This window comes from Geospiza fortis, unplaced genomic scaffold (assembly GCF_000277835.1).
Source record: "Geospiza fortis unplaced genomic scaffold, GeoFor_1.0 scaffold112, whole genome shotgun sequence".
NCBI classification, from domain to species: Eukaryota; Metazoa; Chordata; class Aves; order Passeriformes; family Thraupidae; genus Geospiza; species Geospiza fortis.
In genome coordinates this window covers 21,276,114-21,303,022 of record NW_005054298.1, presented here as the reverse complement: position 1 = coordinate 21,303,022, position 26,909 = coordinate 21,276,114, and the positions used below count along the sequence as shown (strand labels likewise).

Here is a 26,909-nt window from a genome sequence, read left to right as displayed (position 1 = left end):
ATCAGGTTTGATTTTAAGTCAAGGATTTAGTTGTTTAACAGTTTAGAATTTTTTAGTTATTTTTAAGCTTAAAGAAAGTGGGTGGTAGAAGGGAAAGTAATTTTTTTATAAACTATACTTGGAAAACTGGAAATTAAACAAGAATATAATATATAAATATACTTGGGATTCTGTTTTGTTGGTTCTATAAGAACATAGGACAGCATTTTTTCAGTGAGAAGTTTTATGTGAAGTTCTATTTCATGACTTTCTTGGTTCACATAGCTGATTGGAGGAGTGAGTAAAATGAAAATAGTAATTGAAATTAGATATAATAGTTATTGTATAGGAAGGAACAGAAGTGAGAAGTAAGGGAGGCAGCAAAAATGGAAGGAGAGAAGGGAATGGGAAAGGTACTTGATTTTTTTTACACAATTTGCAAATTGGCATTTGTAGATAGACTAAGGGACCAGGAAAGAAAGCAGGATTTATGTTACATTGGGTGTGCAGCTACTGCAGAGTACACTGGTAGTACAACACTAGCAGTGTTTGACAAATAATGAACAAAAGTAAAGATCATGAATTTTTTAAAAATTCACGATTCATTTTTTAAAAAAAAATTAAAATTAGGAAATTCCTCTCAAAAAAGCACAGTAAAAATTTCCTTAAGTGGCACTTTGAAATTTTAAGTGTTCAAGAAAGAATTAATTTTGTCTTTAAACTCTGCCTAGAGTCTTCAGCTTCCAAGGCATCTTCATATGGGCCTTATTAAAGCAGCTCCATGGATCAAGTCATTAGGGCTATTATAATTAATCAAAGTGATTCACACAGAGATTGCAGGTGTCCACACCACAATGTTTCACTGTGTTAAATATCACCTGCTACCCCTTAAATGTGTTGTGGCCTACAATCTACTACATGTACTAAACATTGACAATATGGAGTTTATACTTCAAGCAGTAGCAGACTGAAGAAGATGTTGAAATTTTCATAACTATCCTCAACTTAAATGTCTTCCTGAGAAAAAAGTCTGCTTCATTATCCGGATCTGATTTTTGTCTGATGCTTGAGCGAAGAAATAATGTCATTTTTTACCAGCAGTGTCTTAGCTACACAATAAGACTGAAGTCATCCTTCTGATTTTCCTTGTGGGTATGCTATGTGATACAAAACATGTAGAAATCATGTGATATCAATGTGACAGAAAGCATCCAGGATAATTCATATTTCCTTGGAGGATGAGATAAATATTCCACTGTTTTGAAATTTTACTTCTGTATTTAAAGCAAAAAATTGAGAAAGTATAAACTTTTGTTGGAATGGAAACAGATGATTAGAAGTAATCGTAAAAGTTTAAAAAAAGAAGGAACTTATTTTTTAAAATACAGCATATCTGTATTTGAATGCAGGAAATTTTTCCCTTGTAACTATTATCGTTACCAGTCATTGTTGACTTAATGGAAATAGAATATGAAAATATGGAAATGGAAAATGGAAATATGAAGTTCTGACCATCTCAAAATTTCTAAAGTGACAAGTTTTGTACTTCTGTCATTTCAAAATGATCATATGTTCATCAACTTTTAAATTGTTTGATTTAGGCATCATGATTAAGCAGGCTGCATTTTTTAAGTTTGCAAATACTAGCCTGTGTTTTTCTTTGTTTGAATTTTCACTATTTAAGTGTTTAACTACAGAGAAAAACAACTGTTTGCTAATTTAGCAGGCCTCTGTTTAGAAATAGACATTTTATACTCTTTACACTAGTTTCTTTAGATATTTTTAATACATTTTTTTAATACAAGCTAGCTTGAGCTCCCCCTCATTGCATAGAGTTGCATTTGGTGCCATACTAAGTCATGTACAGAGTGATTAGGCTCTCTGAAATCTATTTGCAACAAGAAATTAAAAATAAGCCATAGTACCCTGACTTTCAGCCACTGTGAGAGTACAGGTAGTACCAGTGTAGAGACTGTTCCTGTAGTGTGTGTTGCTGTTGGTACTGCTGCATGCCAAGAGTAGCCATGAAGTTGCCACCTTATGGGATGGATGAATTGACTTTCAGATCAAATTTCTGAAGTTATTTTATGAGATTGCAGCAATATGTATTTCCTTATTTCTTTCAGATCTGCAAACTATAACATTAGGACACCCTTGCAGGAACCACAGCAGTGACACCCTCTCTCTCTCCTTGGCATTTTCTGCCTCTCTTGCAGGAGGTTTCCTTCAGGTTGTTTTCAAACACACAGCAGAAAACTCCATAGCAGAAAACTCCAAACTGTGTTTACTTATCTGGGTATTCTTAGGGAGGTCCTTTTCCATGTGGAACTTGGTAACTGCAGACTGAAGTCTCGTTTTACCAAACCAGCTAAGCACATGCTTGATTTTAAGCAAGCAATTTTAAGTAGTCTTATGTGCCAGTTATGTGCTTGAAGAGTTTGCTAGATAGGCAGGAATAGAACCAGGCAGACGAGGTGATGTGGTGAAACACCTCCCATTCCAGCCATAAACAAGAGTAGTCTCCTAACTCTGATGTCTGTTTGAGAAGCAGCCTCTCTAAAGGCACAATTAGCTGCATAGTGACAAAGCTGGGCTACGGAAGTTCACAAGCGAATATGCTGTTCCATTGCCCAAGGTCTGCACAAGGCCTACACAGGTCTAGAAAAAAGCTGTTAGACTTAAAATCTTCTTTCTTAACGGTGACAGAATTTGTCCATGTTGATTTACTTTAACAAAATTTGTGCTTCTGCACATTGTATGCTACTGTTTGTTATGCTTAACTGCTTGGAACAGAATCCAACAGAAAAATTGTGAAGGAAACAAAAACAACCCTAGAGAACAAAATCTATATATTAACAAAATTTTACAATTCAAAGTTAAGAGGGGAAAAAATAATTTAAATTGTGTATTCTAATAGTGCAAGTGCAGCCACTTGTCTGATCTCAGCTTACTTATTTAGTCTGGTGATTGACATATGCATTTGGTGTGGCTTCTTGGATGTTTTATAATGAAAGAAAGTAAGGCTGATTCTCACTTGTCCATATGCCCTGTTAAAATGCTTTTTATTGCTTTCTTTGTCTTGTGATTATGAATTAGGAAATTTACAATGTAAACTGCACTTGGTAAACTAAATTGAATTATAAACCAAAAGCTTTGGAACAGCTGAGGTTTCCTCAGTGAATCCCTTTTGTGCCTCCAAAATTAGCATTGTCAATCAAAACCAACAGGTGGTGTATGGTTACAGAGAGTGAATCCCCTCTCCCAAGAAACTTTCTTTCAGGAAACCAATCAGAACGGGCACTGACATGATGAGGCAGACGTGTCAGCAGAGCTGGGGTATATAAAGCGAAACAACTATGTTAGCACTTCTGAGCAGTCGTGCATTCCCCGCCTCGCCTCGGGTGTAGGGATTGCAAAAAAACAAAACTACACTGTCAAGACTGTGTAGTTTTGTTTTTATGATTAGAGGCTCTTCAATTCTCATGCTGGGATTGTCTAAAAAAATCTTACTCTGGATAAGGACGTCGTTCAAGAAGATTTCGTTGGGCTTAGCCCACTCTTGCAGGCACTTTGAGAGATCAGGTTAGTAGCATGTTTCTGCTGGTGTAATAAGTGTTTTATCAGTCATTAATAATTCTGATACAATCTATTATTTATAAATTTTCTCACAGGGCGTTGTAGATTCCAGGGTATAGACATGAAACACTTAAATGCTCTGTCAAGGTTATAGCCTTAATTTCTGGAGTAAGCTTTGATAACTTTCAGCAAAAAGGTTTTTTTCCAGGGTATTTTATTGCTAAAGACCACATAATTACGATTTTAAAAGTGCATGGAAACATGTGCTTAACTTAAAACTCCTTTATGTTGGGAGTGTTCAAGGTTATGCTGCTGAGAGATAAACTGAGAAGCTCCAAGAATAGCTCTGATAAAATGCACATGGTATCAGTTAAGTGCTGATGACTTTTTAAGGAAAACAACTGCTAAGGTATCAGTTACACGGCAGCTCTGGAACACTTGTCAGCTGTCATTCATGGCTGCAAAGGTTATTTCTGGAACATGACATTTTAGATGCATACTTTCAATTCTAATTATACAAGAAGACTTATAAGATCAGATCTTCATCACCAGAATTTGCTTGGACAATGAAATATAGAAACTTTGTGGGATCTAAATGGAAATTATCCTTAATTAAATTATTTCTGATCTCTTCTGGAAACTACATATATATATATGAGCTTTCATAATGTTTAATTGTATTGTAAAGTTATTCCCATTTATTTTAGCTGAGCTTCAAAACATAGTCATAACTGAACCTGAAAATTCCAATTCAATATCCAGTTCTCCCCTTACGCTTGTATTGCATGTATGCATCAGGCCCTGATTTCTATGAAGGAACCCAAGTAATGAAGAATTTTCAGTCCTGTGAGAGGTAGAATAAATTTGACTCACAGTGAAAGAAATTTCACTTTCTCATTTTTAATTTAACCTTGGGACTGTCACAAAATCAGGCCCAAGAGCAAAAGTAAATGGAAGTAAATGTGAGTAAGTTTGTCTTCAAATATTGTGGGATTTTTCTGTTTGTTGATACCAGATATGCTCTGAGTGAATTTTTTAATATGAAAAAAATGTAACTTTAATGGATGTATGATAATACTAAGAAAATAATAGCTACCTTTTAAAAACTGCACAATTCAACATCAGTTAATAAATAGGTCATGCAAATATAAAATATCAACACACAGGCTTTTCTAGTGGCAGTGTGTTATTTCAAAGTAAGATCTTGTGGCATAGCAAGAGAAAGCAAACTTTCTTTCAGATTTCATATGGCTTTGCAGTTGTTCAAGCCATCAGTGTCAGTGGCTACTTTATATCCTAGCTCACATTTCGAAGATGGCTGTCTTTCCATACTCAAAATTCCTCTGAGATACTCTCTAAGAAATAGGAGAATTTTATCTGCATCTTTACTGCCAATATGGTTCTGTAAAGTGAAATTATTCAGTACTTACAGAGTGCTTTTAAAATAGTATTTTGATATTTTTGGCATTATTGCATTATTAATAATGCAAAATTTATTATTATTGCTATTTATTACTAGTAATTTATTAATAATGCATTATTGGCATTATTAAGTTAAATATATTGTGGATTTCCACATTTCTTTCAATTGCTTCTTAGTGACCTAGTTGTCTTGTCATTGCAGAATGCAAATATTTTGCACCAGCAAAATATTTTTAGAAATTATACAGGGTAATTTTTTCTTGTCATATAAACCAAGTTAGTAGACAAAGAGAGGCAGCCTGAATGACCTGTGGAAGGTCACACAATGAGTCAAGCAGAATTTTGTCTCCTGCTGCATACTTGCAGTGCCAAAGCACAGCTCCACTAAATATAATGGTTTCCCATCCAATTCAGCCAAACATGTTCCAAGAGTAATTTGCAATACAAATTTGTCAAAACCCACAATCTTTGCATTTCACCAGGTTGTTCCGATTTAAAACTGAGAAGAGTAAATTGTTCAGAGAATAGCTGCATATATTCTTAAAATCTTGCAAGTGTGTGGATACAATAACGTTTTCACCATTGATATCTAATTATGGGGTTATTTTGCTTGCAGAGTGCCTGTAAAGATGACGACGAAAGCACCAACCTTTACACAGCCGTTACAAAGTGTTGTGGCACTGGAGGGTAGTGCCGCAACCTTTGAGGCTCATATTAGTGGTAAGGCTTTGATTCATTCTTCCGAGATTTGTTATTGTTTAGCACTAATTTCTTTTCTAATGTTTATGCTAAGAAAAACCATGACACTCTTCATAGATCATAATCTGGTATGAATGGGTAAACATGAGTGCTGAAATGTGGATATATATCCATATCATACAGTGCTGAACAGCTCCTTTAAATGTATATGCATCAAAATGCATACTGTGCTAATAAGGGAACTTCATGTGGCTGCAGAAACAATAACCTCATTTGGATGATGACTGGGCAGAATTAGAAATCAGGGTGGAAAAAGGAGGATTTATGCTAGTTCTTCCAACACCTTTTGTTAAGTTTTACTCTAGTTAAGCTGTATTTCTGCTTCCCTTAAGTTTCTGCCCTTAAGTTTACTTAATTCCAGAGTTCTAGGAGGGGGATTAAAAGCACAAAATCTAGGCCCAACTGGCCACTGAAGAGGGCAGAAAACCCTCGTGTGCTGAAAAACAGATGTATATGGTGATCATGGCATCAGCACATGGCTGGATTAATATAAGTTGCCTGTGCAATTTAAAAATACCAAGCAATTTAAGGAATCCTTAATTTCTCTAGTCTACATACTATTCAAACACCCTATCTTGTGCAAAACTCCAAGCAAACCCCTGAGATAGCGTTACCAGAGACCCAACACCCTGTTCTAAGAGTGTCTCTGACCTCGGCAGTGACTAAGGAGAAATGACATGTGCTCCTGCTGGTGGAATTATATTGTCTTACAGGCATTAGCAATGTGATGATCCACATACCACAAAGCACTACTCAGATGCTCTGTGACAGGTGCAAATATATGATCTGTGCAACTATAAAGATCTCTGACATCTATGGTCCATGTATTTCATCCCTTGGTCCCTTTGCACGACACTGGCTCACACAAGGTGTTTAAACATGTGCTGCAGCCTCCATCCAAGACATTTTTTCATGCCATATTCTATTATTTGGCCCTTATTCTTCAATTAATTGCCCTGATTTTCTCTTCTTGCCTCTACAGTGTAAATTTTCTGTGAAAAATTTTTCTGCTTTTACAATACTCATTATTATTATTATGAATACCTAAAAATATCATCAGAAAAAGTTAGAAGGCTAGTATTATTATTCAATGTGTGATTTTGGCTAATTTCATTTGTATGATATTATGGAGCACTTGGGAGGGGGACTTGATTTCTTACCAAGTGAAGATACAGCAGTATTTCTAATAGCATATGCCATATTTGTATGATAGTCTCAAATATCTTGTGAGTCAACCTCTTGTTAGGTTTTTTCACATTGTGAGATTCTGGTATATCCTTCCTGCCCTAAAAACATCCTCCTGGTTTGAAAGATCTGACAGTGGCTTGGCATTTAGTTTTCTGCAGCATAAAAATCAGGAAAGCCTTTTACTATATCTAATTGCATAAATAAAGGACTACACAGCTTTATCTTGCTGTAATGTCTACCCTTTCTATCTGCAATGAATTACTGTGAGTTTTAAAATCAGAATTTTTCTCTATCTCTTATAACACTGGTCTATTATAAACAAGTCAAGTACTAACACACAGCTACAGTTCAAATGTGAAGAGCTCAGTTAATCTAAGAGTATCAAGAAGAGCTTAGCAACCACCTGAGATGTAATTTTGCTGTGTGTAAACTAGAACAAATGAACTGTGCTGCTGTATTAGAATGTGAATTAAGTGTCACATTATAAAGGGATGATATCAGATGAATATACCCAGCACGTAACAGAAAGCACAGAACACACAAACCCTGTTATTAAAAGCAGCAAATGCCAGAGCAGCCAGGACACTGTCACAGGAGGAGTCCTACTGGGTCACCAGTGACTGAGTCATGAGACAAGAAAGTCAGAAGTGTTGCTGGCATTAGAACTGTGCCAACTCATGTCTCCACAGTACTGATCAAGTTCTAATTTTTTCATAAAGAATTAACCTGTGCACTTACCTTTCTTGAACTGGTATTTTCAGGTATTACCCAGTACAAGACAGCCTTTTCATAGTGCTTGTTTTTGAAAGCAGCACACAGATCATACACAAGTTGGCAGTCCCTTTCACATCATTGTCAGGAGAATCTTATTGAATTCAATTACTTAAGTGGTGAATTTGAGGCACTACAGGTTGATTTTCTTCTTTTTGGTATTAAAGTTCAAAAAACTTCAAGGACAGTTTTAAAATGAAAAAGTATTTTCCTAATCATTAACAGTCAAATCATAGTGTATTGGGACATGTAGAAGTAAAACCCTACTCCATATAGACTGGGCAAATGTATCTATAATCTGAGTTGGATCTTACCTAGCTCTGTGACCTGGGACTAGCAGAGTGCTAGTAAATTTGTGGAGTTGAGTTTTAAATATAAACTTGGGCTCAGATTTCTAAAATGGCTTCTAGCTTTGGATGCCTTGTACATAGCAGTTTGAGACATCAAAATAGACTCCATTTTAAAAGTGCAGGCCTTTATCAACCTACCACAGGAACACCCATTTTTGCTAATCATCATATAATATCACCACAAAAGTTCAAATAGAACTTTTGACAATGTTTCAAGAAATTCATTACTGAGGACATGTTTTGGGGGATTACCTAGCTTAAAATATTTTTAAACTAATTTTCAAAAATATTGAAGACACATAGTTCTGAATGAAATCACTGAGGTCTGCTGCATACTCTAAGTTTATGATGAAAATGCCCAAGTTGCCCTACACCAACAGCGCAAAACTGAATTATACCATCCCATCAGGACTGCTTGATAACTTCATTTGTGAAATCGACAATGCTTAAATGCACTTTTACTCTTTTGAATTCTAATCCTCCCTAAAACTGTCCACATTTTCTTTCTCTGTGTGTGTGTGTTCATTTTACATTTCTCTAAATATCAGTGCTTTACTGTGAATAAGATTTTAAACTTTCCTAACCAAGTCTTATGGGACTGCAGTGAACCAGTGAAAGCCTCAATCTACGTCTCAGCTTCTCTTTCACTTTAGTCTCACACAGTCATTTTCCTTGCACATCAAATTCCTTAATAATTTATTCGGTTTATAGGAAGGATACTCTAAAAAGGAAGCAGAATTCTGTGCACCTGGGGTTTTCCAAACCACAGACATTAGAACTGGGAAAATAAATTCAAGTCTCAGATCTCATTCCTTAGCCCCCATGCAGTGCAACTGGTGATGTGGGTTGAGTGGAGATAAACATAAAGTGAATTTGGGAGGATTTTAATTTTGAAGAAATTATGTTCTAGAACTACAAAAAAGACTTTGAGCTGGAACCATCTGCTCAAATTACCTGTTCTCCTTATGTGTGTGGTTAATATAAGAATTTTACTTGTTCATCAGATGGATTTAAGTTACTCAATAAATTTGGCTGAATAGAACATTGAGAAGAGAATTTCCACAGGCAATCTAAAATCACCATTTAAAATGAAAAATCAGCTGTTGTTAAAATTGAAATTTTTCTGACCCCAAGACTCTTGTTCATGACCCTGACAAAAAAGAATATTTGAACAACAGTTGATTCCAGGTGACTGCTGTTGATAAAACTCAAAAAATTGCAGAAAAATAAATTAAAACCCCCAAAACTTTGCTAGCATTTGATTTTAATGTCTACAGCAGTCACTTTTTCTATCGCTTCATTTTCTAAAGCCATAGTAGTTTTAGAGCATATGCTTTATTTGGTTGGAAGTACTGATCTTTACATTATCTCCAGACTATTGGACTGCATATATATACTAGCAATAATCAATCCTACTTAGATACTAGCAAATACATTTTAAAAATACCCCAGATGAATTAATTCATCCTCCTCATGAATTTGATTAACTTCTCTTTCTTAATAAGATTGCTAAACACTACCATTTTCTCATTATTCAAGTGATCTACTAAACATAGGAGCCAGTGCAGCTGCCCTATTGCTCTGTGCATTTTAGAGACCTTTCTAAAACCAAATTCCTTTGCCGCTGTGTCTCTGGACATATATCAGTGCCTATGGCATTATGCTCCACCGCAACTATGTATACATGGTAATCTTTTATGTCTGGCATTTCATAACGTCTTGATCTCCATTTGTCTTCCTTTTTCTGTAGGTTTCCCAGTTCCTGAGGTGAACTGGTTTCGGGATGGCCAGGTTCTCTCTGCTGCAACTCTGCCCGGTGTGCAGATCTCGTTTAGTGATGGCCGCGCTAGACTGGTGATCCCCACCGTGACTGAAGCCAACAGCGGGAGATACACTGTGCAAGCCACCAATGGATCTGGGCAAGCGACTAGTACTGCTGAGCTGCTGGTCACAGGTACTCAGCAGCTACAGAAAAGCACCTCTCTCTGCCTGCTAGCAGTCTGGGGGAGATTTGAAATAGTTCAGATTTCAAGTACATGATCAGCAAAAAATAGCAAAGCACATTCCTTTTACTAAAGCAGTCTAGAACTCAGCATGCGTTCTCACGAGTAATGTCTAACAGCGTCCTTTACATTTTAACTGTATAAAGTTTCATCTTGATCTCACAAACTCTTATTCATGATTACAAGCTTCTGGCTCAGCCCTTATACATATAGCTCCTTATGGTCTGTCATGCTGGCTACATTGAAATTGCCCATAAAAGAAAGGATGAAGTTCTGCAGGATGGAGCCATTAATGATATCTAATGGTATCAATGATATTTAACAGAACAAGTCACATAAAGGTCCATACCAAAAGACTGTGCTTAATGCCTGTGGTTACAAGCAATATATCTGTAATTCTAGAAACGTTTGCAATCATAGGTGTAATAAAAAAAAATATTTTGAATGTTTCAGAAGGTACTATCATCTGTCAGTAGCATGTGAAGAAGAAATAGACTTCATGCACTTCTAGTAATGAAAGTATCTAGTACTTGCCATTTTTTTAACATACACTATTGTTTTTCTATTTACTTCTTCAATAAAATGCAGCTGCAACAGCACCACCAAACTTCTCACAACGACTACAGAGCATGACTGCAAGACAAGGAAGTCAAGTTCGACTTGACGTGAGAGTGACTGGAATCCCTACACCTGTGGTGAAGTTCTATCGGGATGGAGTAGAAATTAAAAGTTCCCCCGATTTTAAAATTTTACAAGAAGGAGACCTTTACAGCTTAATAATTGCAGAAGCATATCCTGAAGACTCCGGCACCTATTCTGTAAATGCCACAAATAGTGTGGGACGTGCTACTTCAACAGCTGAATTGCTAATTCAAGGTAACAGAGCTGAAGCTGCCGGCCATGAAAATCAGAACATTAATGGTAATGGTGCAATATGCACCACTTTATATCAGTTATATCAACAAGTTAATTTCTCATTTCTTTCTCAAGAGTTATTAACTTGCTGTAAAAAAAAAAGCAGTGTCTTTGATGAAATTTGCCAAAAATTTTTGTCTGAGATTTGAAAAGACCTTTTCTCCAGATTGGGTCTTCTTTAAGCAGAGGATATAGTTGATGGAAAAAGTGTGTGATACCTTGAGTTCTCATTTTGGTCTGTAAATCTCTCAAAGTTTTACTTTGAGAGAGTTTCACTTTGATAGAATAGTTTCACTTTGATAGAATAGATAGATTAGACTGCATAGCTATACCCAGTCTTGTGAAGGAGGCTGGCAAGATGAGGACAGTTCTTAGAGAATTGTGGCAGGAAAACATGCTACCCAGAGCAGTCTTGCTTGGATTTCACCTCAGTCAGGCTTAGAGACTCTGTAGTCATTTAAGATCCAGGACTGATATGAAGAATCTGCAGTGAATGTATTTTGTTTTGCTTTGAGGTTTTTTTCTAATGACTTAGTAATGCAGTAATATTGTTTCAACTGTTTTCACAACTATCTGTCTGTAGATATTGAAGGCAAAACAGATGGTTGTTAAATTATTTTTCTGTTGTATATGTAAATTTTTATATAATTGGAGTTGACAATTTATTTATTGCTCTGTTTATTGATTGTTAACATATGCAATTCTTCTGACCACGTTTTCTTTCCAAAGGCGAGGAAGAAGCCGTTCCTGCTAAAAAGACAAAGACAATTGTATCGACTGCTCAGATTTCCCAAACAAGACAAGCCAGAATTGAAAAGGTATAATTTTTGAAAACAAAGTAGGTATGGCTAAAATGTGGAGGATTACTTCTACAGTCCCTCACCCTAGTTTTCCTTTTCTTGTTTTTCATTGTAGAAGACTGAAGCCCACTTTGATGCCAGATCACTTACAAGTGTTGAAATGATGATAGAAGGTGCAACCACCCAACAGCTCCCACACAAGGCACCTCCACGAATGCCTCCTAGACCTACATCCAAATCACCAACCCCGACAACTGCTGCAAAAGCACAAATGGCACGACAGCAGTCACCATCGCCCGTTAGACAATCACCATCACCTGTAAGACATGTCAGAGCGCCAACACCTTCACCAGTAAGGTAAAATTACTGTTCTTTTGGGCAATATTGCTTTTGGAATAACTTTTACATATAGAAGTAAAGCTGTAGAATGAGAGCACAGCATGAAATGAAAGAATGCACTGACTTATTAATGACTGTTTTTTTCTTAAGGTGAGCTGTAATGTGCTATATTTGCCACTGCTATAGAAGTGTGGGTCCCCTATGTAGACTTCTATCCCCTATTGTAGAAAATCCCTTTGATTGCTCCACATAGAGCCAAAGTATCACTCAGAGCTCAATTTCATGATGAAACAGAAAAAAACTAGTAGAACAGTTGGCTCTTGATTATTTTAGATGAACAGAGAAAAGAGCAATGACACTGATGAGTGGCAAACAGAATGAAAGGATATGTAAAAAAAACCCTGAGCTCGTGTTCCATGTATGTGCTGGTAATAACTACAGAAATAATATTTTGAAGGTAGGCAATCTAAATGTGATTATGGAAAAATGAAGTTTATCTCTGCTGTGTAGAAGGTCTAGAGAGGGAAAGTGAGTGATTTGAAGAGCAAGGCTCATGGTCTGGGAGACCCCATGAGATCTGTGCTGAGGGGCAGGTAAAGTGAAGCGTGGTTTGAAAGTCCTACAGTTTCAGTATCCTGAAGTACCAGCATCATGGAAGGAATGTCTCCAAGCTGAATGCTCAGAAGAGCCCCATTTAAATTGCCAGATCTGGGTGTGCTGGTGAATTTTACCCCACCGATAATGACTTGCAAGGACAGGAATAAATGGATTGATAGCAACTAGCAGTAACTAACAAACTGCATAAATGAAAAAGGAATTCAATAGCGACATCTAGAGCACATACAGAACTAGAAATTTGCCCTCCCTTGCTAGTCTGACCCCTTTTAGACATACAACACGTTAGAAAAAACTAAATCTAAAAATTAACATGATGCTGCTGCCCCCTACTGCTGCTATTTGCTAACGTTCTCTGGGAAATACAGCACAAAAAATTCCACTGAAAGAAATTCTAAGTTAGAAAGCCTGTTTAAAAATTTTGAAAAATGTTTTAAAACTGTCTGCTAGGATTAGGGCTAAATTTTTGGAACATCAGAATTTAGAAACTAGCACTTTCCAAGTGCATATAAATTACTGTGTCTGAGATCTGTAGATGTAAGTGCAGGGAAAAATATTCAGCACTGATAAGAAATTTGCCTGGATTATGGGTACATACATGGGTGACACATGAAAATAAGATGTAGTACAGAAGTACATCCATTTGTTTTTCTAGGTGGTTGCCACATGACATTTTTCTCAAGATCGGTTACCATTATGATTTTGTCTCTCTACAGAGACTGAACCATGACTGTATTATGTAGTATTTACAGCCTGTGAGCCTTTGTATTATTCCTATTAGAAGAATTAGAATAGAGCAAATGCAAAATAATTTTTATATCTCAAATATATTTGGTTGACTGAAATTTCTTTTGCCACTTGTTCTTGTTTCTTTTTGGAAACTAAGCTACTACAACGACATGTTAAAGTTATGAGAATGGCAACAGTTAGGCATAATGTTATAAAAACAAGTTAGTGTAATTTACAAGTAGAACCTCTCAAAAACCCTTCTTAAAATGAAACTACACATTACTGAAGATACCCTACATGGGGAGTGAGTTCAAGTTCAGGCTGAAGTTGTTTATGCAGTTATCATTCTGTGGCAGTGGATTAATGATATTGATACTGTATTTTTTAATAGGTCAGTTTCTCCTGCTGGGAGAATCTCCACCTCACCTATTAGACCAGTGAAATCTCCATCTCCAATTCGTAAACCACATGTAGTGACAACAGCTGGGGCTGATGTCCTTCCTCCTTGGAAGCAGGAAGAATATGCTGGAACCATGGAAGCCCAGATGAAGGAAACAAGAGTATCCACAAGCACTACCCAAGTCACTGAGGAAAGATGGGAAGGGAGATACGGGGTCCAAGAACAAGTCACTGTTACTGGCACTGCTGCTGGCGAGGTGGCCGCTGGTGCTAGAGAGGTAAAGTCTCTTTCTGGAGAAAATACTGGGTTTGGTTTGTGCGGGGTCTCACCACTGCTGGATAGATCTGCTAAAAGGAATCTGAGAGGCTATGTGTAAAACCTTGTGTGCATCTGCTATTGGGAGAGTTCTGCTGCAGATGTGGAAATGCTTCTTTGCAATATTCTGTCTCTGTGCTGGTTTTGTGCTTATTCTGAATGTATGCAAAATATGAAAAAATGTCTTTTGATGTGACTAATATAGGTGAGAAAGGACAGTGAAAAAACAGCAGCTATTGCTACAGTTGTTGCTGCTGTGGATCAAGCCATGGTGAGAGAACCAGCTCCAGGTGTTGCAGAGCAAACTGCTAAAAGGACAGCAATGACTGCAGTCCACGTGCAGCCTGTTCGTGAGCAGGTAGAAATAGAGCACAGGCATTCTATGGTTTCCCTTTATCCCTTCATCCAACATGCAAACAAGGCATGATTCACTGTGAGGAATTAACGAGGCGTTACCCAGTGCACTGCAAAAGCATGCATACTCATCTAAAGCACCTAGACTGTAAAGGAATGCTCAGGTTCATTTACACCGTTTCATTCCATCATAACAGGATTGAACTAATTACTCTTTTTAAGTTGCTTTCTCTGAAAGTGATCCTCTATTCTCTCTTCTCCTTTATTCTCTAACATTATTCTTAGAATGATGACTTTTTTCTCTAATATCTCATTTATAATTTCCCCACTAGAAATAACATAATTCTCCCTTAGTATTTTTCCTTTACTTGAATTCCTCTCTTATTTTTCTTTCTCTTCTTATTTTGATGATCAATTTTTAAAAATGAATTCTAATTTTTTGTTTGTTGCTACAAAAATCAGATGAAAAAGGAGGCAATGGTAGTAGTTACCAGTGATAAAACCACAAAACAAACAGTGATATCGAGAACTAGAGAAGGAATTGTAACTTCACAAGAACAAAGACACATCTCTCCTGAAAAGGTGAATACGGATTGTACCTGAGATTTTTTTTATGCCCTACCTTGTTCAAAAATCTGATATCTCATACAAAAGACAAGCCTATGAAGAAGAAAAATGAGATATTGTTATTATTTGTCCCTTTTATATATGTTCACTCTTCCAGCTTACAGTGCTATCTTTTTCCTGTCTCTTCTCTTTGTCATTACTCTCTTTCGCTTTTTATTTCACTTCCATTATTTATACCTAAGAATGTGATTGATGAAGTTGCAATGACTAAGACAACCTTTCTTTTCTCAAGCATTCTTGATAATTTAAAGAATTGACATGTAGAAACCAGCTCTTAAATTTTGTTGGGGGCTGGGTGTGTCTGTGGGTGGTTGTTCTGATATTGTCTCTAAGCTTGCCGTTTGTAGCCTGCTTTGTCTGTTAGCAGCACAGGGGGTCAGAAAAAATGGAGGAAAAACTCATTCTGCATTGAAATCAGTTTTGCAAATACAAATGACTGATTTGAGTTCAGATTATTTTAACATGTATTTTATCAGAAAAATGTGATTTAATGGAAGATGAGCTTTTATAGCCAATGTTTTATTTGCATTATAGTAGAAATGCATGAGGAAGAAAGTGTAACCTCTCTTTAAAGCACTGAGAAACAGAAATCCACCTGGGTATTAATCTGAACTTAGCATTTGAATGCTAAGTCAAATTCTTGTCAAATGAAAGTTTCATAAAGCTTATTTTTAGTATCCTACACTTTCTCAAAGTGATTCTAATGCAGGACAGTTTTTCTCTGAGCCAATTTTTTTATTACTGTTTTCAATAGTAAACCAAGCATTTGTGCAATGTTTTATTATTTTTATGTTCAATGTTTTGTACAAAGTCCATTTATGTTTTTATTGTTGTTTCCAGGCTAGATGATTTCAAAATACAGAATTTGACATCTTTACTCCCTTTAATTTCTATGCTCTTTTCCAAATATATTGAAATTCACATACCTTATATTTTAAAATAAAAATAAATGTTCCTTATTTGTAAATGTCCAGGTGAGAAAAGAAGCAGAGAAAACTCCAGTACCGACAGTAATAATTGCCACAGACAAAGCCAAAGAACAAGAAAGAATAACAAGAGCTACGGAAGAAATATCTACCAGACATGAACAAGTGCACATTGCTCATGAACAGGTAAATAAATTTACAATCTTTAGTTCAATATACTCTGTTTAATAACTTTCCTGTCCTTCTTTACAAAGAGAAGATTACTACACAAAAACTTTGTGAAACAAGGTATTCCAGACCACAGTCTCTGCAGGTCCAGTGCTACTGGCCTCAAAGAGCTCTGTCTGCAGAGGAGTGAGCTGCCCTTCTTACAGATCCTTCCAGCATTAGGGCTTTTATTGCCACAGTACACAGAATTTCATCTGATTCTTAATGACAAATTTATCTCTGAAAGTAGGTTTCTGAATATAAATTTTAAAGGTTATTTTTCATGGTATGATAGGTAGTGTGGAGCTTGATTTAATGAAGTTAATATTTGTGTGAAGATGGAATACATCTGTTAGACCATAGTGTGCAACCACTCAACTGATGGGGTTAGCTATTAAGTCAATAATACGAATTTCTATGCAAACAGTTTCTACAAAGCGTAATGATATATTACAAACTAGGAAGTACAAAGTTTCTTCTCTCATTCAAATAAAAATCAATGGAATATATAATTACTTTGCATGAACTTCTCTCAGCATATCAGACGCGCTACAACTTGAGTACAAAGGTATTACTCCAATTCTGAAGTAATGTTTCTATCTTCTTGATATACATTTAGAAACATTATCCTGCTATCCAAAAAAGTTGTGTAATCATGACAACAGGCATAATCAATTACTATTATTTTTCTTTACCATAAAAAATAGATAAGAAGGGAAGAAATGAAACCTTCAGTACCTAAGGTAGTAATTACTACTGATAAACCTAAAGCACCGGTCATAATATCGAAAAGTAAAGAAAGAGTTGCCACCAAACAAGAACAAGTGAGCATAACACGTGAAAAGGTGAATAGCACTGTTTTAGCAATACTTGGTTTTATCCTTTCTTCTTTGCAAACTTCCTGTTTTCCTGAAAAAATACTAACTGTACATTTCCAGCTCATTTTTTCTAAGATTATTCCACTTACAAACTTTTAGACCTACTGCTAATTAGACTAAATTATTTCATCTTGATCTTTCTCTCTTGTTTTCATTAATAGGACGCTCATAATTATCTTCTGACTGATGTTTGAAGTGGACTGACTGACTCTTGAAATGCATTTTAACTTTTTTTAAAAATAATTACTTTTATTTAAATAGGTGCGAGGGTATAACAATACTTATCACTATAATACAGAGATGTGTGCAGTGCACAAGGATCTAACCCTTCAATTCTCCTTCGTCTTCCCATTTCAAAATGTTTTCTCATTGTTCAAATATCTTTCAAGACTGAATGTAACTGAAACTTTTATTTCTGCTATAAAAACTAGATTTAAAAGGAAGCTGAGAAAACTACTGTAGTTCCAAAAACAGTTGCCACTGCTAAAACTAAAGCATCAGTCACAGTGTCCAGAACTGGAGAAGAAATTACAGCCAATGCACTGTTACAATTTGGTTTGTCTGCAAACCTTACATTTTAAGACCTACTTTGGTACAACAGAATGCACTCAAATTAATTCCTGAAAACATAACCATTCAGTGGGATGATTTTCAAGTAAAAAAGTCAGTAGGATTAAGTTTCTAGCACTGAAGGGGTTTATATCCCACTCTGCTAGGAAATGTCACACTTTAGGCTAAAGTCTGATTCCTCTGTGGCTTTTAAACAACATTTACTTATTCAAATTTCTGATTCTGCAATCTTTTTTTTCTATTTGATGATTCCATGTAATTTCATGGTTGTCAGATGAAACAACTTCTCTTTATTGAGGTATGAATTGTTCTTTGTACAAAACAAACTTTAACATCCATTCAGGTCTGTCCAGCTTGTTACTTATGACCATCAGACATTTGTTGGCACTGCTTTGTTCCAGTAGGATTCCCACAGTAGGAAAGATCCACAATACAGTCAGGAATTCTTACATGTAGAAGAAAAGCATAGTTGACAACAGCTGTTATTTAAAATCTATCCACCTACAGTGTGGTTAGTACATTCATAAAATACTTTTATAAAATATAAGTAAATGAATGAAGTATATAAAACTCACTGAGAGTCAGACTGCTAGGTGAGTTCAGTCCCTTGTTATGTGATATAAATTTAGGGCCAAATTCAAGCCAGTATAAAACATTATTTGGAAAGCAACAGTAATACTGAATAAGAGGTCCCTGTTACCTAAACAGTGCTTTAATAAGAAAACAAAATTTCTGTAAAGGATCACATTTTGGCCTCACCTAAGTAATTTTAGTTTAAGCTGGTAATAGTTTTAAAACCAGTATGAAATTATCTTTTAGGGATTTTTTTCTCCCATTTTCAAGACGTACATATCATATGCTCTGTTGCTCTGTCCAGATCAGTTATGACAGTAATAACCAGTAATAGTAGTCACTATTATCTACTGCTGGCTGACTGGGCAGAAGTTTGGACCCTAATAACAAAGTTGCAAAGTTGACAGTATTTATGAGTTGTTAGAAACAAATAGAAGTCCTGATACAAAAGCGTTATTTTCAAATTATCACACATATCAGTCTCCCTTCTTTTGTAAAATCCTTTAAAATAGATCAGTACTGAATTAACAGATATACCTGATGTAAAAAATTTTATGGGTCTGTTCCTTAGTAAATACATTCACAATAGATGCTAGATGCATTTTTTGCATCCACAAGAGTTATAGGGAGCTGATGAGCATACTTTAAAACTATGTGCACATTTACCTATCTGCATACTCTTAGACAAGTGGACACAAATGTGGCTGTAAAGTATTAGAATTAGTCTTGCAGACAAATATTGATATGCATAAAACACAGAAGCACAGATATATTCTGAATTTGCAGAGATAGCACTTAGAGAATATATTTGCATTGAATTTACTGATTCTTAAGTGTATTTACAGGTGAACACTTTTGATTTTTCATCATGACTTTTGCAAAACCATGCAACCTCTCTGTGGAATATGCTCAACACTATAACAGCTTGTCACATATGCAAGTTTTCAATATAGTTATGAAAATGTGTATAAATTCTGCTGATGTTTGCAGACTCAAGCTGGAATAAAGGCTGAAGCTGTAGCTACAGTCGTTGCAGCAGTTGATCAGGCACGTGTTCGATCACCCTGGCAACCAGAACTAGCAGATGAAGCTTATGTAAAGGAGAAAACTTTGGAATATGGTTATAAGGAGCACACTGTAACAGACCGTGGTTCTGAGGCCCCAGCAGAACGTCATGTTGTCACCAAAGAAGTCAAAACAGTCTATGTTCCTCCTGAGAAACATATCTCAGCTCCTGAAAAGCAGGAAGTTCATATATCAAAAGAGGTTAGACTCTTTTTTTACATTACATTATTTTCCAGGAACTATGTCCCAGTAAAACCTGTTTCAATTTAAAGAACAGCTTCACTTTCAACAACTTTTTTCCTTACTTTGTGTAGATAAAAAGAACAACAGAACTTGAGAAAACAATTCATGTTGAACCGCCGCGGCCTCGCACAGCGAGTCCTCACTTCACGGTCTCCAGAGTCGCTGTTCCTAAGCCTGATCATACATATGAGGTAAGCTGAAGCTGCATCCAAGAGGAGCAGAATGCTCATTTTCAATAGCCAGTAGGTCATTCATTCCATTTGGATTTTCCCCGCACATTCCAGTGTGGTGCTTCCCCAAGAGTAAGAGTTGCGTGCCCCTTGCAATTATTTTTGTTGGCTTGTTTGACTAATAAAGAACAATGCTGTAAACAGACAAAGGAATTGCTAAAATGCAATTTGTTGTTATTATTTCTTATTTAAGTAATCTTATAAACTGTTTGAGAATTCAGCTTCAGTTCTTAATGACATACAGTGAAATTGTAGATATTTGTCATGCAAGTTATATTTTTTAAACAGCAGAAGTATCCCTCTTTAATCTTATTATGTGCATCAGTTCACTCACACACTGCTTTTTTCTTCCCTGCTAATTAATACATGCTAAGCTAATTTTTAAATAGAAAAAATCCAGACTGACTGTATAATATGATGCCATCAACTTTTAAATTTATTATTCCATTTTGCTGTTGGACTCCTGTACATAGTATTAAAATTTTCCAGTTACTAATTTTCTCATTCAAGCATACTTTTTCTCTTCATCTGGAATTTAAAGATTATTTTCCCCCAAATATGATTAAACACTGTTATAAATATTTTTATATATTTTAAAAAAGTTTTTCCACCTATAAAAATACTTTGAAATCTCATCAGTTATTTTAATCATTAGAAGTTATATAATTAGTAGTATTCTTTGTTGCAGTATTAGACAGACTAGATGGAAGTCTAAGGCTTCAAGTGAAGAAACAGAGAGAAAATTTCTTGTGCTGTGCTTAAGAGCTTCTTGACCATTTAAAGATCAAATTCTATTTGAAAAATAAAATATTTAAACGTAAGACAGATAAAAAATAATACAGGGATATTATATCTCTGGCATTCTACTGCTGCAATCTAAAGCTACTGCTCTTTTTTTACATGTAGCTTTTGCAGTGTCAAAACCAAGTAACTAAGGAAGCAACTGCTGCATTTGCAATCTGCTCAAGAAATGCACTCTCTCCTTTGAAAATAAGACAACAAAGCTGTAACACTTTTTCTTCTGTTCCCTAGGTTTCAATAGCTGGAACTGCCATGGCTACTCTGGAGAAAGAGCTATCAGCTACTTCTGCTGCGCAAAAGATCACCAAGCCTGTGAAGCCACCTCAGCTAAAGCCTCATGAAGTCAGGGCCAAAGCAGAGCCAGTTGCCCCTCCACAGTTTCCCTTTGGAGAGGCTGCGGAGACGTATAAGAGTCACTATGATGTTGAGACTAAAAAGGAAACAAGCATTAAAAGTGAAGCAGTGCGGACAGAGCACTTGATGCTGCATAAAGAAGGTGAAGCAAAGGTATGTTTTTAAGCAAATTTCTGTCACTTTGACTGACTTTCATCTTAAAAATATGGAATAGCCTCACTTTTTTGCTGCCTTCTTATCTCAATTTTCCACTTCTAAAGCAATCAACTGCCTTTTATTTTTGATTTGTTTTACACAAACCCTTGTTAGGACCTAGTATTTACTTACAATATGCAAAGAGTTCATATTACCTGATTTATTTTCTTATTTAAATTATACTTTGTTCATTATTGTCCTCTAAACCACCTAGGTGACTGAAGCTGCCAGAGTTCCTGTACCTGCAGAAATCCCTGCTACACCACCCACCTTAGTCTCAGTAAGTAATTTGTATGTAGTGTAGGGGAGTTACAGTAGATTTTCACCCATTCTATTTTCTAATTTTTATCACTTAATACTTAACCATTAAAAATTGGCTTTATATAATCATTTTAACTTTGCATTAGATCTACTCAACCATATAATTTATCTCTGATACAAAGTCTATGTTTTTTATGGTAGTGATTCTTCACATTTATGTCACATAGGTTGATCTACCTACATAAATATGAACCTGCCTTTTCATGTTGTTAATAACAGCAATGTTCAGAGACCCGAAAAGCCAGTTTCAAATACTTCCCTTTGGAAAATGCCTTTTTTCCCCTGCATTCATCGCTTCACAGAACAGTGTTTTGAACTAGATGTTAAATTATCCATTCAAACAGGTTTTAGATATTTGAGTATCTGTTTAGTATTGAAAAGGTAAACAGACTGTGATACTTAATTTTTGTCGCACAGGGCCTCAAAAATAAGACTGTGACTGAAGGTGAGTCTGTCACTCTGGAGTGCCAAATATCTGGTCACCCTCAGCCTACAGTGACATGGTACAGGGAAGACTACAAAATTGAGAGCTCAATGGACTTCCAGATCACTTTCAAAGCAGGACTTGCTCGCCTTGTGATTCGTGAAGCCTTTGCGGAGGACAGTGGAAGATTTACCTGCACTGCTACCAATAAGGCTGGGACTGTCAGCACTTCCTGCCACTTACATGTGAAAGGTCAGTATATTTATAGAATCATAGAATTGTTAAAGTTGGAAAAGACCTTTGAGAGCATTGACTTCAATCATTAGCCCAAAACTGCCAAGTCCATCACTAAACCATATCCCTAGGTGCCACATCTACATGTATTTTAAGTACCTCCAGGGTAGAGAAGGTATTTAAAAGTTGGCCCCAGATGACTCACAGGAAATTTGTTCCTTGCTTTATAACCCTCGACAGCCTTTTTGGTGAAAGGTTTCTTTATATTCAAACTAAACCTCCCCTAGTGAAACTCAAGGACAGACCCCCTTGTCACTGTAGGAAGTTAATAATTTTGTTAACTGTATATTGCTTGTAATGTATCTTGGACACTTAAAACATAGGACTTGAGTTGTGTTCTGAGGTTATTAGGTAAAAGGGGTGTAAGAATATGAGGAAAAGGCTGATAACTACATATTCTTTTTATGTTAACTGAACTCATTGCTTTAGGCCTATTAAGATATTTTAAAATCCACTTTATCAAATTTGTCTTTTAGTTACTGAAGAAACTGAGACTCGAGAAACCATTTCTGAGAAGACTGTTACAGAAGAGAAACGGTAAAGTTACTTTCTAAACAGACTGCTCCTATTGCAGTCATTACGTTCTTGCATTCTGTTTTATGAGAGCTTCAGACATCATCTCACTCACCTGCACTGAAATCTTGTTTCAGCTATGTGGAGACAAAGGACATTGTAATGGAAGATGTCTCTGCTGCAGCAGAGGAAGTATCGGGAGAACCCATACCTCCTTTCTTCATAAGAAAACCCATGGTACATAAATTAGTTGAAGGTGGGAGCATTATTTTTGAATGCCAAGTAGGGGGCAACCCAAAGCCACATGTCTACTGGAAAAAAGGCGGAGTTCCTCTCACGACTGGCTACAGGTACTATGAATACAATACCCAAAATCCACCTTAACATAATTTTTATTCATATTTAATTGGCAATGTCATAATTTGATTCCCTCAGTTATGCTGAGCCAAATAACATCCTGATTTCTGTGAAATAAATTGGTTTTTAATATAAAAGTTATAAGCTCATGTCTTAATGTGTGACTTTAAAAGGTCATAAGTTTTAAAATATAAATATTCAAAAGACTATAAAATAAGATATACTCATATGTTATAATTATAAACAAATCAAGAAGTTTTGTATTTGTTTTATTCTGTCTGTTCAATGTTTGCATTCTCGCTGGGTAAGTCTTGTCTGTAGAAAGCAACATACTTTCTAGCTGAGAAAAAAATATTACATTTGTAGCATTCTTGAAATGATATGGTGACCCATACAAGGACAGACATTCTGTGTGCACACAAAATATACCATTATATTGTGTCTGATAACTAGACCTCTGATATTTCAGTACTGATGTTTGGAACCTATTAATTTAGTGACAACAAAAAGACCAGTACTCTACTTTCAGCACAGTTATTTTTCACATGCTACTCTGTATGCTCATTCATTCAGTGAGAATCGCCTGTAAAAGTTTCTCTTTTTGTGTCTTGTACAAGTTAGGAGTATGTCTAACTGTAACTAAAAGCAAATTAACTAAAAATTCTGTCCATAATTATAGAGAATTTTTACTTTTATGTTTTCTATAGATACAAAGTGAGTTACAAAAAAGAAACCGGGGAATGCAAACTTGAAATTTCCATGACTTTTGCCGACGATGCCGGAGAATACACTATTGTTGTTCGTAATAATCTTGGAGAAGCTTCTGCAACGGTCTCCTTACTAGAAGAAGGTACATTTTTGATTAAGGAAATGGGAACAACATTTCTTAAAATTAACTTCCACATGGCAAAAAAATATTTTAAATTGTGCTGCAAATTCTTTGCAGCTTAGTTTATTCATTTCAAGAAACATAAAGGGAGATCTAGTGGTTCTGCTTCTGCAAAACAAAATATCTGGCATCAGGCCCTTGAAGTTTGTACTTGTTTTCTCCATTCAGTCCAGTGAAAATCAAAAATTTATCAAAATAAATCTGTTCTCTATTCTTAGCTGATTACGAAGCCTACATAAAATCGCAACAAGAAATGATGTACCAAACTCAAATGACTGCATACGTACAGGAACCTAAAGTGGCTGAGGTAGCCCCACCCATTTCCTATGGTGACTTTGAAAAAGAGTATGAGAAAGAACAAGCTCTAATTAGGAAGAAAATGGCAAAAGATACAGTGATGGTCAGAAGTTTTGTAGAAGATGAGGTATGTCTATCCCTCCATACTAATTTTGGGTACCAACATTTTACTGTACAAATAATTTATTTGCAAGGTCATTATTTGACACAGAAAGCTAAACTAATGGTCTTGTTTTTCTATATAGGAATTCCATATTTCTTCTTTTGAAGAAAGACTTATCAAAGAAATTGAACTCAGAATTATTAAGACTACCTTACATGAACTTCTCGAAGAAGATGGAGAGGAGATGATGGTTGATATTTCTGAATCTGAAGCTGTAGAAGCAGGATTCGATTTAAGATTAAAGAACTACAGAACCTTCGAAGGGACAGGAGTTACCTTCCATTGCAAGACATCTGGATATCCATTGCCAAAGGTACCCCAAATCTTTTTTTTTTTTTTTTGTAGATCATTTGATGCTCTACTTGAAAGAAATCCCTTAACATCTCATTGTCAAACATTCTATATTCTGCATAGGAAACAGTGACTTTCAAAACAAATTCAGTCTTCTGGTTTGATATCCAGCCGAATTTTCCTTTTGTCCCTTACTAGAATACAGTTAGGTTGGTTAGCCAGTTCAGAGGTAGGCTGGATTTACCAACTAAGTTGGTCTTGACTTTGAGTATCTCTGAGGTAGCCCAGACCAGTGGGGAACACAGTAGCAGCCCAGTCGAGGTTACTTTGCTCTTCATCACAACGGGCTTTATATCTGTTTCTAGCTCCAAAATTTGTCTTTCAGGTTGCTATGCAAACATCTTACACTAGTCTCACCTATTTCAAGTAAAAATGTTAATGTTTAACAAATATATGCTGGGCTGTGATGTTTTCCAGCTGAAAAATTGCAAGTTGTAGTATCTCATATTTACTAGCCTTTAGTGGATCTTTACCTTTAGGAGAGCTCACATAGCAGTCTACTGTTTCTTTCCATGCAGGTGGCATGGTACAAGGATGGCAAACGTATTAGACATGGAGAGCGCTACCACATGGAACTTCTGCAAGATGGCAGCACCACTCTGCGTTTACCTGTTGTTTTACCTGAGGATGAAGGAATTTATACTGTCTTTGCCAGTAATATGAAAGGAAATGCCATTTGCTCAGCAAAACTCTATGTTGAGCCAGTTGCACCTACAGCAACTCCAGGTTATATGCCAGGACCTGAAGTTATGAGAAGATATAGGTAGGTACACAATAATATAATTTTATGAGACTTCAATCTGCTGAGACAGTCCAAAAGCTCATTACATAGCTGTTAAATAAGCTTATGCTATTGGAGTTTGCGCACTTCTAGAAAAGTTCTAAATACTGTTTTCATGACTCATATAGATTTATGTGCTAACTTAAATCAGAGAAGGGCAAAGGTTGAAATCTGTTTATCATGTCAGTCCACTGTTATATGACATTGCCAAACACATCTGTCTTATCTCTTCCTTCCAGGTCTATCTCTCCACGCTCTCCAAGCCGGTCTCCTGCCCGCAGCTCTCCTTCTCGTTCTCCTGCCCGGAGATTAGAAGAAACTGATGAAGGGCAACTAGAGAGACTATATAAGCCAGTTTTTGTGCTGAAACCAACATCATTCAAATGTTCACAGGGGCAGACAGCAAGATTTGACTTAAAAGTTGTTGGCAGACCTATGCCAGAGACCTACTGGTTCCATAATGGTACATCAGCCTCATTTTTATGAAGAAATAATATTGTTAAAAGCTTTTTATGTCTCATTGAGACTGTCCTTGATTGCAACTGTTTTGTTTTCATTTGTATCTGCAGGCCAACAAGTGATTAATGACTACACCCATAAAATAGTGATTAAAGAAGATGGTACCCAGTCATTGATCATTGTTCCTGCAATGCCTGAAGATTCTGGAGAATGGGCTGTCATTGCTCAGAACAGGGCAGGCAAAGCTTCAGTCTCAATGACACTTACTGTAGAAGGTATCTTCTGTATTTTCTATTATATTCTGTATATCATATTATTTTTAGCAATCTGATGAGTGTTTCTTATTTAAAATCATGGCTGTTTCATTTCTTCTTAATGTGGTAACTTACATTTGCTCTTCCAGCTAAGGAAGACCTAGTCAGACCACACTTTGTGGAAAGGTTGAGAAATGTCAGCGTGAAGGAGGGCTCTAGACTGGAGATGGCAGTGAAAGCTACTGGTAACCCTAATCCTGACATTGTATGGCTCAAGAACAGTGACATCATTGTGCCTCATAAATATCCCAAAATAAAGTAAGGATTTTTATTATATTTAGATCTATTGAAATTTAAATTTTATTTACATTTTGTTTAATTTTATTTAAAATACTTTATATAAGTTAAGTAGTAAATAACCACCATCCTACAAAATGCTTCCTGCAGTTTCACAGAAGGAATTCACTAGGGGCTTTTGCATTACAGATGTAAAATACCTTGTAGGACTCACTCAATATTTTTCCAGCATGTGTTTTCACATAGTTTCTAAAAGCCATCACAGAGATATACTGAACTTTTCTCTGTCTCTGATTTTGAAGACCTCTACAAGCAAAACTACCAC

At 36.0% G+C, this 26,909-nt stretch overlaps 1 protein-coding gene across 1 annotated transcript in view; it reads left to right on the top strand.

Annotated features, from left to right (window-relative positions):
* Positions 1–3,346: 3,346 nt before the first annotated feature.
* The window catches only part of TTN (titin), a 238,349-nt gene continuing 214,786 nt past the window's right edge, over positions 3,347–26,909 (top strand). The window contains 25 exon segments of the mRNA XM_031058521.1: positions 3,347–3,561; positions 5,594–5,697; positions 9,796–9,999; positions 10,637–10,924; positions 11,693–11,781; positions 11,879–12,120; positions 13,838–14,123; positions 14,367–14,519; positions 14,978–15,097; positions 16,117–16,254; positions 16,983–17,120; positions 19,287–19,562; positions 19,676–19,795; positions 20,867–21,142; positions 21,399–21,464; positions 21,923–22,181; positions 22,700–22,760; positions 22,874–23,086; positions 23,801–23,943; positions 24,201–24,406; positions 24,525–24,755; positions 25,312–25,556; positions 25,814–26,037; positions 26,144–26,308; positions 26,437–26,605. Of these exon segments, the coding sequence (XP_030914381.1) occupies positions 5,607–5,697; positions 9,796–9,999; positions 10,637–10,924; positions 11,693–11,781; positions 11,879–12,120; positions 13,838–14,123; positions 14,367–14,519; positions 14,978–15,097; positions 16,117–16,254; positions 16,983–17,120; positions 19,287–19,562; positions 19,676–19,795; positions 20,867–21,142; positions 21,399–21,464; positions 21,923–22,181; positions 22,700–22,760; positions 22,874–23,086; positions 23,801–23,943; positions 24,201–24,406; positions 24,525–24,755; positions 25,312–25,556; positions 25,814–26,037; positions 26,144–26,308; positions 26,437–26,605 (4,403 nt within the window). The 5' untranslated portion in view covers positions 3,347–3,561; positions 5,594–5,606.